The 16429-nt window shown below is 32.8% G+C and overlaps 4 protein-coding genes across 4 annotated transcripts; 2 read left to right on the forward strand and 2 right to left on the reverse strand.

Annotated features, from left to right (window-relative positions):
• Positions 1 to 4720: 4720 nt before the first annotated feature.
• LOC142229026 (thioredoxin-dependent peroxide reductase, mitochondrial-like) lies at positions 4721 to 4983 on the reverse strand. Its single transcript, XM_075299557.1, has one exon. The coding sequence runs from the start codon at positions 4907 to 4909 to the stop codon at positions 4721 to 4723; it is 189 nt and encodes a 62-aa protein (XP_075155672.1). The 5' UTR covers positions 4910 to 4983.
• Positions 4984 to 6842: 1859 nt separating this feature from the next.
• LOC142228458 (uncharacterized) lies at positions 6843 to 8730 on the forward strand. The gene has a single exon (XM_075298893.1). It carries the CDS (start codon positions 7019 to 7021, stop codon positions 8399 to 8401), a length of 1383 nt encoding a protein of 460 aa, XP_075155008.1. The 5' UTR covers positions 6843 to 7018; the 3' UTR covers positions 8402 to 8730.
• A 245-nt stretch (positions 8731 to 8975) lies between these two features.
• On the reverse strand, positions 8976 to 10825 carry LOC142228457 (uncharacterized). The gene has a single exon (XM_075298892.1). It carries the CDS (start codon positions 10684 to 10686, stop codon positions 9247 to 9249), a length of 1440 nt encoding a protein of 479 aa, XP_075155007.1. The 5' UTR covers positions 10687 to 10825; the 3' UTR covers positions 8976 to 9246.
• A 2753-nt stretch (positions 10826 to 13578) lies between these two features.
• On the forward strand, positions 13579 to 16338 carry LOC142232169 (uncharacterized). The gene is made up of 3 exons (XM_075302886.1): positions 13579 to 14335; positions 14935 to 15151; positions 15462 to 16338. Exons 1-3 carry the CDS (start codon positions 13865 to 13867, stop codon positions 16061 to 16063), a joined length of 1290 nt encoding a protein of 429 aa, XP_075159001.1. The 5' UTR covers positions 13579 to 13864; the 3' UTR covers positions 16064 to 16338.
• Positions 16339 to 16429: the final 91 nt, after the last annotated feature.

Below are 16429 nucleotides of genomic sequence, written 5' to 3' on the forward strand. Positions count from 1 at the left end.
CAATCAACTCTAAAAGAGACGGACAATCTATAAATCCATTAATTATTTTATAAATAAACAAAACTGAAAACTTTAATCTACGCGATTGAAGAGAATCCAAATGAATTAGCCTACACCTAGCTTCATATGAAGGCAAAGGATCAGTAAAAGGCACCGACAATAATGCAAACTTTATAAACTTTTTCTGCAATTTTTCAATTCGATCGCAATGGACAGTATATATAGGATTCCAAACAATAGCGGCATATTCCAGCCTAGATCTCACAAAGCTAGTGTATAGTATTTTTCTTGTATATGGATCTACGAATTCCTTAGAATTCCGTTTAACAAATGCCAACATCGAATAAGCCTTTGGCATTATATAATCTATATGCAATTTGAAGGAAAATTTAGCATCAAAAACTACCCCCAAATCACGAACATGATCAACCTTAATGAGAATGTTGTCAAAATTTTAATTCTATTGAAAATTTTGTCCAAATTTTACTTTTAAAGAAAATGTCAAAATTTTATTTCTATAGAAACTTTTGTCAAAATTTTATTTCTATAGAAAATTTTGTCAAAATTTTATTTCTATAGAAAATTTTGTCAAACTTAATTATATACGTATTTAATCGGCCTTTTTTAGTTTAATATATACCACGTATGGACTACCTTGCAATTTAGAAGACGGTATTAGGAAGTTTTAAGATACCTTGCCATTGGCAAGTGTTACCGCAACCCAAGTAATTCGTTTGTGGATGACAGTCTTCAGTAGAAGTTTCTACGCAATCCATGATGGAGGGTACATAAGCTTCGGTCTAGCCGAACTAACTTGGTTTTCACTTATTAAAGAAAATTTCGTAGGTTGAAGAAAAAAATTGGAGTTCAAAATTGCAAAAATGTCTTTAGTGCCATACGAAGTTCATGATGGGCGCATTGTTGGTAAAATTTACAAATTTTAAGAAATTCTGAACTATTTTTTGGGAGACACAAATTTAGTTTATCTTTATGCTTCATTTGTGTATAATTTGTTCCTCTGTTTTAGTTAATTTAACTAACGTACGCAAAACTGGAAACTTTCTTAAAACGTAATAATTCCATGAGCTATACTAGAATTAAATCGGATTTAGTGAAATATAGGGTTCACTTTTTTGAGTGCATCATCGTACTCAAGAAGTATTGCGCTGCACCCTCAAAAAATCGCTTCTGTAACATATACCCCAAATACATTTTGCTTCAAGCATATATATTTTCAGGATTGATCCAAACAAAATATTGTTTGTATTGTTCAAACATATTATGTTTCACCTTAGGGCATACACTGGTAGAAAAAAAATTTAATGACATTTTCTTTGTGTGGATATATTTTTAAGGTGCCAATTGGTTACTTCGATTATTTTACTTGCAGCATACTCTCTAGGTCTCTCTTTCTAAACACATATATGTTTATAGGCTATTTCTAAATTAATATATATTTGCATCTAAGCATATTATATTTACAAACATTTTATGTCCCAAACATATTATGTTCTAACATATTAACATATATGTATATTCATTTATTTCCAATTTTCTTATTTAATTTGATATTTATTTTAGAAATAAATCCTCTAGGCCATACAATTATATGCCTTTTTGACATAATACATGGTATCAATTTAGTAAGAAAGCACATTATGCAAGACCTCACTGATGCGAATATTATACCTCAAAGATTTCAATTAAAATATGGAGTTAATGTTGGTCGTTTCGACCATTTTTACGACAAAAATTTGGGAACATATTCATTTAATAGAGATTTTTTCTCATCTGAATTCGTCAACTATCAATCCTTTTCGGAAGAGGTCAGGGGTATTTTAAGGAAAATGCAAAACCTTTTAAATTCAGATTTTGCGAAATATGAATTTGAAAAAATGGTTTATAACGATATTGGTGAATATATTAATTTATATCAATATGTATTATATTTATTTTTTTTATTTTAGCAACGATCGATGAGTATGTCCAATTTTTCATGCAGTGTGGAGGACCTTTTACCAACTTGGCATACTCACTAATTGGTATTAAAGCGGCGGCTACAACGATTTTTGCTAGATTTGATACCGTCCATGTTATAAAATGTAGAACTCTAACAACTATATGGTTAGAGCAACTGTTTTCTACATGGCGTCACAATGTACCTGTTCGGTCTACATCACTATATCCGACTTTATATCTTATTGGGAGATTATACTCCCAATATTATATAATGGGAACGCCGTGCAGAACAAGGCATTTTGAACACTTAACTGACCTTGAAAAAGAAATGGACATACTGGAAATAAATTATTAAAGGAGTAAGTACATTCAAATTCCTAAAATTTAAAAAAAAACATATCTTAACGAACAACAACAGCGTTGCCAATTTAGCTTTTTTCCCGCTAGATTTGGCTTTTTTTGAAGACGTTTAGCGGGAAAAAAATGCATTTAGCTTTTAGCTTTTTTTCTGGCTTTTTTTCATGACCCTTTTAGCTATTTTTAGCTTTTTTATTTTCGACATGTTTCTATTGAAATATGGATAAATCGGCGTTTTTATCTAAGCCTTGCTGCAAGTATAAGGGTTTCCACATATTTCAAAGCTCAGTTGAAACATTAATAATGAGTCCAGCCATTATGCGGGCATTTTTGTAGCAAATACACCTTGTTGTAAAGTTTTTTCATTATATACATAAAAGTTATCGTAAACTTTAAATCTACTATTACCATACAAATTTGTTAGATAAACTGTCAGTAAATTATTGGGAATATTATCATTTGACTCGTTTATCCTTTTTATGTTATTATAATATTCTAAAGTTATTACGATATTACTAAATTAAAATAGTAGATGTGAATAGCTTTGTGCACTGAAAAAATATTGTCGTCTCCTTAAAATACGAACTCGAATTTTGGTTATAATAGCATTTGTGAATTTCTTTTATATAAACTGTTTTCCTTGTCCAAAAGACGATAAAGTCGTTTTGTCCTTATAATTAAGTGATTCAACTTAAAAATGGGTATGTTTTTATGAAAGAAGGAAGAATTAATGAAATAGTCTTTAAATGTGAGGAGTTTTTGCATCTTAACCACAAACCAAAATAGCGTTCAAAAATAGAAGATGTTTCTCAACACTTTATTTTAAAAACGTATATATACAATAATTTCTACTTGAAGTCGAGTCTGAATTTGGAAATTAAAGTTGGCGTTAGCACGTTTTTAAAGCACTTTGATAGCTCATGAAGAAAAGGAAAATGTTTTTACTGGGAAATGTAAACTATAGGTATTTTCTACAATTTAAATAAAAGTAATGTATTTCGAATTTTTCACAATTTCAAATCCAAACTAAAATTTTATTTAAAAAATGACAAATCATTTTTTTACCAAATCCAAAGCATGCTTAGATCATTTAATATTTTAAAATAACAAGTAAATAAAATAGAGGTGTTGGAAAGGTAGCTCCCACAAAACGAAGGACTTCCAGTAAAAAATTTGTGATAGTAATCAAAATGTATCGAATACGCAAACAGAGCTAATATGCCTTAGATATTGTTACAGTCTCACAGAAGTGGAATTAAAATGAAAATAATATGCATTGTAAGTGAAATAAAGCCTTTAAGTTTGTTAAATTTCAATCAAAAATGTGACTTTTGATACAAAAAAATTTAGCTTTTTTTCTAGCTATTTTTTAGCATTTTTTGCCTTTTTTAGCTATTTTTTTGGGCAAATCTAGCGGTTTTTGGTGAAACAATTCTGGCAACGCTGAACAACAATATCATTTATTTCCTACAGTTTTTTTTTATGTAACAAAGAACAAATTTGGACAATTATGACAACAATTTTAGTGATAGATGTAGCACTCCTTTCATATAAACATTTAAGAGTCAAATATGAGTATTCTGTATAAAGAAAGTGAGCCCTCATGATTTGTATCCATGACTCTTTAAATAATCATTTTTGTGATTAATTGTGCATTTCGCAGAAATGTTCGTTCATGATGATATTTTCTTTTTTATTTTTTTATATTATCTAATAGTTTGTATTATTACATATAAAATAAGAAAAAAAACTTACAGAACAATATGGTTGGTTGGTGTTGATACCAACATTACAAAGTGATGTTAAGGATATTCCGGAAGTAAAATTAGAAGAAGAAATTGTAAACGTTCCTACATCTGCCGAAGCTGTAAACTCCATTACATTACATTACATTACAATCACAAGCATTTCATACAAAAATGTTAGAAGTGGTTTCAAGCGGAACACATCCTTATTTCTTGGCGTGCACCAAATTTGCGTTAATTCCATTGATTGAAGAATTGAATTTTCTCTTTGAAAGCAACAGCTCGGTTAGAGTTAGGGCTGTCACCAGGGATAAATCCCGTCCCGAAATCCTGGGATTTTCGGGACGGGTTTAATTCGGAATCCCGGGATATTTTTTTAATCCCGGGATTTTTTATTTTAAATAAATAAATATCGTGATCCCGAAAATCTAATTCAAATTCGTTAAATTTGTGGCAAAGGCCAACAAATATACGAAAATATATTTCAGCAATTCAATTTGTTTTTGTTGTAGGCTCGCCTTTGTTGGCAGTCAAAGTTCAACAACCGGCACCTGATTTCAAAGGTATCGCTGTCTTAGGCAATGACTTTAAAGATGTTCAATTGTCAGACTATGCTGGTAAATATTTGGTATTATTCTTCTACCCATTGGATTTGTAAGTTACTTTCTCAAAACCTCATCTACAGAACGACCAACTGGCAAATCACCACTTGGATCGATGATGAAAGTTCCACGCAGGGAAATGCCTTCATTTTCCAAAAGAACACCATAATCTGAACTGATTTGTTTGGTAATATCGGCCAATAGGGCATATTTCAAACCACCCAAACCGCCATTTTTACGCTCCATATTGGACCAAACCAAGTGCGAGAAGTGTGAATCAACTGATACACCCAAAACTTCGGCATTTAACTTCTTGAATTCCTGGAAACTTAGAAACTATTGACAAATTTCTAAATCTGAACGGATGTATGAACTAAGGACGCATCCTCCATCCTGCATAAATCCTAAATGTGGTACCTTGAAAGCGGTAACATTTAAACATCCCATTTTATTTGCATTTATCCCATTTTATTTGCTGATCTATGTTATGGAACCATTCGACGAACCATTCCTTCATTTCGATCACAATTTGATGGCTACGACTCGAATTTTGTGGTTTTCAAAACATCTTTATGCCGCGTAGAAATATAAAAATACGGAAATTGTTTGGAAATTATTTGAAATTATATTATTTGGTAAGTTAAAATGGAATGAAAAGTTAAAGAATGGAATGAAAAGTCTAAACGCATATTTATTTGCAGAAAACTAATATCTTTGGATGACACATTTTTGGAAGCATTCAGAAGCTGATCGATGAAAAAATATGGTGTCTCATCGACAAGTGAAATTTTCCACAAATCTTTCAAAGTGGGATGGATAATCTATCCTTTTCCATAACTACACCTAGAAAACAAATTCGTTGCCTCAACCGAATTATTTGCCAGCTGTTTTGGGATAATTATTTTATTATTATTCAGCTGTTTTGGGAATCCTAGTCGAACGAAAGCATTCGTTTCGGATATGAGAAATTGGTTGTTATTTATATGGTTTGTTGGTGCAACCTCCCACGATGTTATTTATTGTTACCCGACCAATTGTTAGATATACTTACCAAATTCCAATTTTAAATGAAAAGGGCAGATTATATTGAGATTATATAATTCAATTTTCATATATTATGCATGTACGTACATATTACAGTTTTTATAAATATAAAATTATAATTCATAGACTTATACTTACCAGAAATGTCCTCCTTAAGTCTCTAGATATAAATACAGATCTCTGAAGTAGTTCTAGAATTTTATGTGCTTAATACAATAAAAGTATTTTGTAATATTCCTTTTTTATAAATCGGTGCGATACTTACCTTAAGCCAAATTCTATTCTATGGGATAAACTATTCAATTTATTGCGGACTATTATTAAGTACATTTAGTGACGCTGTTCCCCGTTTTGCAAATTATGTAGCGTCATATCATCTAACATGTCGATGTTGATATTAATAGTTATTTGTTTGCAACAACTGCCTTAAGCGCGTCCCATAATTTGACTAAGATTCTATTAGTTTACTCAACTTTTGGTTGTACCAACCATTTGTTGATTCCCATGCTGGTGGTTAGCTCAACAATTTTATACGACATAAAACCAAATTTATCGGCATTGGTTATCGTAACCAATTGAATGGTTATGGGAATTTCTATTTGATCCTTTGAACTTTTTTATGGTCGTGTTGGATATATAATGGGTAAAATAATAAAAACATTGTTCTTGTAGCAAAAAATAACTGCCTGTTCATGAAACTCAAAATCGTCCCGCGACGAATCGTTCGTCTAGAGTGAAACTAAAATAACTTTATATATATTTGCTACAAATCCTCCAACTTTGCCATGGACTCATCCTTTATGATTTACTATCGACCACCGAAACAATTGTGATTCAAACTCTAGTTCTCGAGATATCAACGAGTGATTTTTGACGTTTCGTTCGTCTCGAGGCGAACGAAAATTCCAGTAAGTTCTGTAATGATCGAATATTATAAATATTCCCTAATTGTTTGAAAAACAGTTGAATTTTAGCATTTTTCAAACGTTTGTGTTTATTGGGATTGTATTGTAGATATTGAGTACTCATTTAACTGTAACGAGTACTCAAAAGATTAGTCAGTAACGAGTACTTGCAATCAAATACTCGTTACTTTCCCAACACTAGGCCCTATGGTGTTGAAGATCATAGGTCTGTTTCGTGATGCGGTGATGGGAATGATGGAACGCTTTTGAATTAGGGTAGAATTTATTTAGACTACGTTCCTCCCAAGCGAAATGGTTCAACCGTCTTGGATTGATTCGAAAAAGTCTAAAAATTGGCATAAAAACACTGTTCTATATACCAAACGCAGCAAGCAAGGATTCCAAAATGAGCGAAACTGAATCTATCGTAGAAGAAGAGTACATTATTGATCCGACATATGTTGTTTTGGCAGAAGGAGAAGATTTAAACGACACTTCCCAAATAATTGTACTGGAAGGTGATGATCAACAGATTGCAGAAGAGAACGATGGAAACGATGGCGCGATGTTTGTTGAGGAAGTACATGATATTGTTGATGAGGGAGAATTGGTATATCAACAAGAAGTTTCGGAACAGGCAATATCAATATCCTCACAGCAACCTCTTGTCTTGTCTTGGTCGGAATTGGAAAAGAAACGAAAACGCCTCAATGTGCCAAGAGTGCCAAAAAAATTTCTGCTATATGATGGAATATGTGCTGAAATTGTGGATTACGATGAGGAAGATGGTGCGCCGATTGTTGAATTTTCTGTAGTAGAAGATGATAAAGAGGCCGAAAGGTTACCTGTAGAATGTGGGATTTGCCCAGATATTATGCATAAATCAAAGTTAGAAGCTCATTTGAAGAGCCATCTTAAACCTGGAACGAAACGCTACAAATGTATTTACTGCGAAGATGATTTTGTGACTCGAAGCTACGCTGCTGGCCACTCCAGAAGGCATCAAGGAATTCGTCCCTATATATGCGTTCCTTGCACCTTGTATTACTGTACAAAACAGGATCTGAAGGTCCACGAACAACGACGACATCTTGAAAAAGAGCATATATGCGAACATTGCGGAAAGACCTTTGCTCAAAACACATCTCTGAGACACCATAGAATGTTGGTCCACGAACAACAGCGTAATTATGAATGTATTCATTGCGGAAAAAAATTTCTGCGGAAATATGCTATGAATGAGCATATTCGTAATGTACATTTTGGGGATCGCAGACTTTTGGATTGTCCCTTCTGTGATATGCGTTTCAAGGATACTCATAAATTGGCCCAGCATCGCAAAGAAATGCATTTGAATCAAAGCAAATTCGAATGTCGTCTTTGCGGCTTAGAATTCAGTCATATCGATTTCTTCGATGCCCATAGACGTTCCCTCCAGTGTCGTAAGAAATTGGGTCGCAGTTTGTTTCAACAAAGGTTGCATCAAGATGATCAACAACAATCGCAAAATGATTCACAACACCTACCATCCGACCACCATTTTCAATATGATGACGAGAGTCAACAGATGTACCAACAAGACGACCCCATTACTCGTTTCAAACAAGAACAGTTGGAACAACAGGAAGTGGTGGTGGAAGAGATGACACACGATATGCACACTGAAATTGTCAATGAAGAAGAGCTCGAAGAATTGGAACAGAATGGAACTATACAAGAGGATGAGCATGAGAAAGTTAAAGCAGAGCAGCAATTGCTATATGAAATTGCTGCAATGGACAATGCGTAGTACTAGAGTGTAGTGAAATAAACAATACCATATATATATATACTTTCCATTTATTTATTTAAATAAATGAGATCAAAATTAAGAAAAAATAGACTTTGCCATGTTCCCGAGCTCGTTTATTTAAATATATGAATGAAAGCATTAAACAACAATACCAATTTATTTATGTCCACTTTAACCATTTTTTAGCAACATTATATTTATCATAGCTTATAAATGTCTTAAGTGTGGCTCCTGTTTCATAAAAATACTTTCTAAGTTTTGTAGATCCGGTTGTGTTTCATAGTTATACTTTGTAAATAATAAATAAAGCACATGAAGAAAGGTAATTAATATTTTATCGAAGTAAGCATCGGACTGCATTAACTGATAGTGTTAATTTGCATAAAAGATGTATAATTCTTTATGGTATTTTTACAACACCCATGTTGGGACGTTTACTTCCATTCACAAACTTATTTACGTATCTCGGATCATTTTAGTCCACTTTTGCCAAAATTGTGCTATTGACTATGAATCAAAAGGAGTTTCAGATATAGATAGTTTCCTTCGAAATAATACGATATTTCAGCAATTAATGTACAAAATTTTATTATTCTTATTTGGTATTTTTCCTTCATAATCAAAAAAAGTAATAATTGAAAATACAAAATTATTATTTTTAAAACTAGAACATCTCCAAAAACTATAAAACAACTATACCCATTTACATAACTTGCAAGCAGCAAATCAAAAAGTTAAAGATGCATTGAAAGAGATAAGATGAATTATTCTGTATTCCATTTATTCACTCAAATACTATTTAATGGGTGTCAGAAAGTTAAACCCTATCGTCTAGAATATTTTCATTCATTATTGTCGATAGTTATCTCGTACACTAATTCCTCGTCGTCACCTACATCTTCCCCTTGTGCAAGTTCAATCTTGTGATTTTGGAACTGGTTGTTTAGTATAAACTGCTGCGTTTGCTGATGTGGTATTAGTTGCTTAATATCAGATCCACTTATGATTTGTACGTGCGGGTCATCCATATCATCCTCTTCAAATTGATGAATATAACTTTCAGGAGAATCTTCGTCCTCGCCGTGATTTATTATTTCCATTTTAGGATTCATTTGTTGTAAATGTTGCTGCTCCACTGGATCATCTTGTTCCTCGTGTTGCGCTTGCAGCAATGCTTCCTCTTCCATTTTACGTTTTGTGTTATTCCGACATTGAATGGAACGTTTATGAGCATCAAAATAATTTATATCTGTGAACTCTTCATTGCATATATGACATTCAAAATGAGTTTGGTTCAAGTGCATTTGTTTACGATGTCTGGCCATTTTATGCGCATCATGACACTGCATCCCACAAAATGGACATACAATCATTCTTCTTTTGCCCATATGTACTGCACGTATGTGTTCCTGTAAACTGAAATTTTTATAGTATGACTTGGGACAATGATCACATTTGAAGCGTCTCTTCTTTTCGTGAGTTGCTTCGCGATGCCTCTTTAGCTGGGTATTCTGGGCGAACGTTTTCCCACAGACTTCGCAAATATGGTCTTTTTCTTGGTGCCTTCGTTGATTGTGTACACGCAAATCTTGTTTAGTGGAAAAGTACAACTTACATAATTCACATACGTATGGCCTAATACCCATATGCCTTCTCGCATGACCAGCAAGATATTTACAATCTTTATAGGTTTCGTCGCAATAAACACACTGGTATCGATTAGTACCAGGTACAAGGTGGGTTTTTAAATGCTTTGCAATTTTTTGTCGTGGCATTATCTCCGGGCAAATTCCACACTCTACAGGAAGTTTTTCATCGGTTTGGACATTCGATATAGAAAATTCAACTATAGGAGTTCCATCTCCATCGTAATCCACAATGCTGGCTACGAGTTCATCAAATAGCATATATCTTCTATGTGTAGTTGTGGATTGCTGAATATCTTTATCTTCGTCATCATTTCCTGTGGCTTCCATCTTGCTATCAGGTACTATGGACTCAGTTTCTTCCTCAAGCTGTTCATACTCGTCGTCATCGTCACAAATTGTATTCTCGTCTGGGTCATGTTTCTCAGTTTCGGGCAACGTATCTGATTGTTGCAATGAGGATTCCAAAATTTCTGGTTTTATATCCATTAAATGAGATTGGTCGTGTGAAATTTGCCCATCTTCAGAAATAAAGTCTGCTTGGAACTCTTCATTTCCGTCATAGTCGATTTCAATGCAATCACGCGTTAATTCGAACTCAATGAAATCATCCATGTCTTCGCCCGCATCACACATCTTACTATTTGTCGTCTGCAAACAAATATTCCAGGTTCTTAGCGTAATTTAGGGGATATTTCAATTTTTTATAATTAATAATATTCTTCCTGTTTTCCTTAGAGATTTCGACTTATGTTCAGTGATGCCAGGAAGTTTTTTTGGAAAATTTCCTACGCTGCTCCCAAAAATTCCCTTTTTTCCCCTACGCCAAACATTTTTCCCCTTACGGTAACAAAATGACTAAATTCACAAAAATATGGCAAGAAAATAATAAATATTTTATATTGAATTCAATTTCTTTAAAATTAAGTAATAATAGGAGTGCTGACAATCTTAATCGCACTGCAAGTGATATTTGTATTAGAAAAAAACACCAAGTTGGGGAAGCTATCACCTGCTTATGTACCTTTATGGAAGCGTTCATTCCTGCAACAGAAATATATTTACGCATTCAAGTAATTAAATACAAATACAATGAGCTTTTCTAAATAAAATCATTGCAATAACATCGTTGACGATGAATTAAATATTCAATAAGTTTAACCCTGGACAGTCATCCTTCGTCAAAATCACGACGCGTAATTTCATTTTCGATCTAAAATGTATTTTAGTCGATTGGGAAATGATAAATTTAAGCTATACTATTTCAACTATTTTATGAATTTTTGTTTTATACTAATTAAAAACACATTGAATAAGAAAATAAACTCAATTTTGGTTCTCATTTTTGCTCACGATGCGAATTATAGCTGTTTGGAATAAGCCGTAGTCAAAATGACGAAGGATGACGTTAGCGTACAAAAAATAAGGATGACTTTCCAGGGTTAAGCTTTACCATACCATCTATTTTGAATCTTCCAATATCTGAAATTTTAAGCAAAAGTACTCTTCTTGTTGCAAAATGTATAAACTCTGGAAATTGGAAAAATTCCCTATATTTGTAGAAAATATGAAAAATCTGTCCTTTTTCCCTACTGTTGCAAAAAATTCCTAGACAAAAGGATTTTTCCCTACGCATGGCATCACTGCTCTGCGCGTTTTTTAGAGATTTCGATAAACGAAATGTAGACTAATCGAAGTTAATCGATATATTTGATTAAATATTATTTGAACGCCGTTATTTTTTCACCGGCTTGTTACACTTAAACGCCGTATTATTTTACAACGGTACAGGTTGGCAGGTTTCTTTGCAACATTTCGTCAATTCCTCTTTAAAATGGTATTCGTAGCAATCATGTGTGTAAATAGCTGTGTTCGGGGGACCAATAATGTATAATAATTTGTGACTATAAAATTTTTCGTTTGGATATAAACACGAACAAAAAGAGATAAAAAATAACAATTAACAAATAAAGAAGTTAAAAGAGGGAAACATTTTGAATTAGCCGCTACTACGGGCGTATTTCCACAATTAAAACTGTAAAGTTACCAGACACAATCATCGGCCCTTGGGTGACGATGATCTTCGTTTGGCCAGACGCATTCGTGATGTGGTGAGGGGGACCATGGAACGCTTTTGATTTGGGATAATACAATTTGAATTGAATAACGTATTAACTATTCTGTTAAATTTAAATATTAAATTAAACATGGACAAACCGAAGATTTGGAGGTGCCCCCAGAATTGCAGCATCTTTTGCAGACTATTAACGACGATGATGATGATGATGGCGAGATCTTTGAAGCGGGTAATGAGGATGATGGTAACAAATTTCACGTTTTAAAAGATTTTGATACTTGCTACTAGATATGGATTCCGAGCGCGGCTTTATGAAGGAATTGAAAATTCTATGGACATGAGCGTAATGTCGAGAAGTTCATGCGCAAATGCCATTCGAACAAGGCTATAAAAAAGAGGGGAATGAGTTAGTGAAATTAAAATGGAACCGGTAAGAAGTAAGTAAAAATAATCTAAAAAATAGTATGGTTTATATTGAAGTCATCACAAACCACAACCAGAAAAGAAACAAATCACTAACGAAAATGTAGGTCAAAGGATGGAATGCAAATGGCTATATCGACCACTGTATGGCTGGCCCTCTAATAAACCTCTACATAAAGCGATTCGGAACTAACGGTTAGTGAGGGTCTGGATTCGGCCCGGAAATAAAACAAGTTATTTATATTGTGGCATATATATATATTTCCTTCCTCAGACAACTTCTAGTTCAATTTAGTTACACTTCAATGAAATGTACTTGGGTGAACTATCTCCACATTTTTCAATTGATTTCTTTGCAAAATACTTCAATGGCGCAATTCTAGAGCCAAATTCATCCTTCGACGAGGCAATTTAAATTCCTCCTTAAGTTTTTTTCTCAATATTGACGGACTCAAGATAAAATATAAAGCTTTAAATTTTTTAAAAAGCTTACATTTTACAATCCATGGTTTGGACCGATTAATGGATATAGCAAACAATTAGATTTTTTATAGCAGCTCTTCGAAATTTTAAATAGATTTAATCCTGTAATTACTAATTAAGTGTATAATATACACCGAAAGAAAATTATTAGTAGACGCAGATGAAACTTCCACTAAAGGTAATACCAAAACCTCCTTGATGCAAATTTTAATATACCTAGAGGGGGTTTGGCCCAAAACAAATTTTGATAAAGTTTATATTCTTTAAAATGGATTGTTAAAAGATAAGTAGTAATCGTGGGAAAATGGCGATTTTAGCGGCTAAATTCGAACTTAATGCCCACCTTAAAGCAGCAAAAATATGCCGAACAAGGAAAAGCAGTCACTATTGGCTGAAATCGTAAACATCAAAACATTAAAACGAAAACTTTTTACAACCTTTTGTATTTCAAGAGGGTAAATTTATTTTTGTTTCTTAACATGCAATATTAGAATTGTCCAAAAATGATTAAACTCCTTTCGAATTTTTCGTTATCATAAATAACAAAAAGCACGAACTGCCGTTTCACTATCTTATCGCATTCTCGCATTGCAAAAATAGAAGAAAACCATGGTATCTTGGTCGATAGTTGATCAAAATTTTAGTTGAGTTTTTGCTAAAACGCGGAAACAACCGTCATAGTAAATGAAGCCCCAGAAAAGATAATAATTTCTTACCACTATTGTAACAAGAAATTCCAAAGGAAAAATCGTTTAGTTTTTGCAGTTGCCAGCTAAAAACCTGTAACTAAATACACTTAATACCTCTATACTGTTTAATAACTCTTACAACATGGCTATGGAACATGTTTTTAAAAATATCCTATTGGATTTTATAAATGAACACGAAGAAATTAGTTACGATATTATATCGGAATTAAACAAATTTGATCAATTCATAAAAGGGCACATACATCCAAGTTTTAGCCATCTTGAACGTTGCATAGAGCAACCATTTGTCGACAATGGATGCTTGGAAAATGTTAATAATATTGACAGTTTATTATTAGAGTATGCTGACTATTCGTGGAATAGTCAAAGTCAACCGTCCTACATATGCAAGTTGTGCTCGAAAGAAATTACGGAACGAGAATTCACGAGTCTAGACCAATTTCTTTCCCATTTGAAAAAACATCATGAGGAGGAGCACAGGCAATTCACATTAGATCGACAAAGTTCTAAATTGTGGATTACAGAATTGGAGAGAATAAAAAATTTTAAATACAAACAACACAGTGAAGAATTTCTCAAAGAAATCGATCAGGTATGTAAAGACACAATAAAAATAAAATTATTAATGAGTCATTATTGTTATTTAATTGTTTGCTATTTCAGCAAACAGTTATTGCTTTCCAATTTTATCAGGCTGATTTTGTTTTAAAAATTTTTTCATTTCTTAAATGTTCTTTACTTTTTGTTTTGTCTTAAAGTGGGTAATAAATTTAAGTTTAGCCGCTAAAATCAAAAATAAACCTGCAAAAACAGAATAAAGATATATATTCTTATGGAAAAATGGAAAATGTTTATTTTCTTTGAAATGAATAATTAAAGAAAAGTAATAATGAAAAAATTGTCAATTTTGGGCGATAATGCTAACTTAATACCAGCCTTTAGGGTGGGTTTCACCTTCCCGCTTTAATTAAGATTAATTGCCGATACGATTTATAATAACAAATAAGTTAGAACTCGACCGAAGAATCGATCAAGCTTTCACTGAGGCAGGCTTTAGTCAATTATGCTATTAATTCAATTCTTATGTTTGTCGAACGGATTAAAATGCGTGTAATGAAAAAATGACTCTTGGCATAATAAGCGGTACTACCTCCTTTCCTACGATTAAACAGTTTCTCTTACTTATTACAGATTTTGGAGGCTGATGATTTTGATGTTGTCGAAATTCTGAAGTCCCTGGATATCCACGAAAAGCAAAGTCAGAATGATGTTACCTCCAACAAAACAAATAATAACGATGGAAAAGAAACTAAAAAGAAAAAGAAACGAACATCGGGTGTATGTGAAGTCTGTAACCGGACTTTTAACGATTTGTATAACTTGAGAATACATAAAATGATACATTCAGGTATTGTATTAAACTAAATTGTTTTATATAAAGGTGACCTATTTTAGTAATCGTCGCTATACAAATTAATTACATGAGCATTGATATCTCAGAGAAATTTCTATTGGAGTTGAGCCACTAGGGTAAAAAGCCTCATTGGCCATTGAAACAATATATCAACAGAAAATTAGAAAACGTCGACTTTAACTTTTCGACTTTTTTGGATAAAAAATGAAGATCAGGCGAGCATATAAAGCTTATATCACTATACCTAACTTATCTTACCCTATTGTTGATAACTTTTATTAATTGTTTTTTTTTTCCTTTCTAGGTGAGAAACCTTTTCAATGTGAAGTATGTGGAAAACGTTTTCGGCAATATAATAAGCTTAAAATTCATTGTATCACTCATACGAATGACAAGCCGTACATTTGTGAAATTTGTGGAAAAGGGTTTCGTTTTCGAAACTATTTATCTGTTCACAAACGTCTGCATTTTGGTGAGAACCCCTATAAATGCAAATTTTGTAATGAACATTTCCATTCACTGCATTCACGGCGTTTGCATACGAAAATGATGCATTGTGAAGCTAAAACATTCCCGTGTCCGATCTGTGATAAGATTCTAACAGCCCAATGTTATTTGATAGCCCACCTGAAAAGGCACCTAAATCAGCGTGATTATAAATGTGAAATCTGTGGAAAGTGTTTCTTCAGTTATTCTCAGCTCAAAGATCATAAGCTGGTCCATTCCAATCTCAAGCCTCATCAATGTAATCTTTGTAACGCTCGATTCCAGCGTAAGTCGAATTTTATTCAACATTTGAAAATACATAGTGGCGAAAAGAATTACGTGTGTGATATATGTACGAAATCATTTGCTCAAAATGCTGGTCTGTATGGTCACATGAAATCCCATGCAAAATATTCATAGATGGTTTCTTGGAAATCATAATGATCCTATTGCCACCGGAATACTTCCTTTATATACTAATTCGCCCCAGTAGCGCTTTGAGATTTTTATATATCACACAATTTACTTTTAAAATTGAACTAACAATAAAAAATCAACGAATTTTGACTATTTAGTTAGTGTATAATAACCGACTTATTTTATATCCATTTGAATTTTTGTACCCATTTTGTTGTAGTATTTTTATTGGTATTTCATCTACTTTGTGAATAATAATAAATAACAATACAACGAAATGCTTGATTTCACTTGGTCAACTTAATTTGCTGTTGGTAATAAGATAGCAATTTGGTACGTTGCAATACAACATGACTTGTAACATTATTG

The sequence above is a fragment of the Haematobia irritans genome, chromosome 3, assembly GCF_050003625.1.
Source record: "Haematobia irritans isolate KBUSLIRL chromosome 3, ASM5000362v1, whole genome shotgun sequence".
Classification (NCBI taxonomy): domain Eukaryota; kingdom Metazoa; phylum Arthropoda; class Insecta; order Diptera; family Muscidae; genus Haematobia; species Haematobia irritans.

Coding starts and splice junctions, on each gene's coding strand:
- LOC142228458 (XM_075298893.1), top strand. CDS start 7,019: ATGAGCGAAACTGAATCTATCGTAGAAGAAGAGTACATTATTGATCCG.
- LOC142232169 (XM_075302886.1), top strand. CDS start 13,865: ATGGCTATGGAACATGTTTTTAAAAATATCCTATTGGATTTTATAAAT. Junction 14,336..14,934: donor TTCTCAAAGAAATCGATCAG/GTATGTAAAGAC, acceptor TACTTATTACAG/ATTTTGGAGGCTGATGATTT. Junction 15,152..15,461: donor ACATAAAATGATACATTCAG/GTATTGTATTAA, acceptor TTTCCTTTCTAG/GTGAGAAACCTTTTCAATGT.
- LOC142228457 (XM_075298892.1), bottom strand. CDS start 10,686: ATGTGTGATGCGGGCGAAGACATGGATGATTTCATTGAGTTCGAATTA.
- LOC142229026 (XM_075299557.1), bottom strand. CDS start 4,909: ATGGAGCGTAAAAATGGCGGTTTGGGTGGTTTGAAATATGCCCTATTG.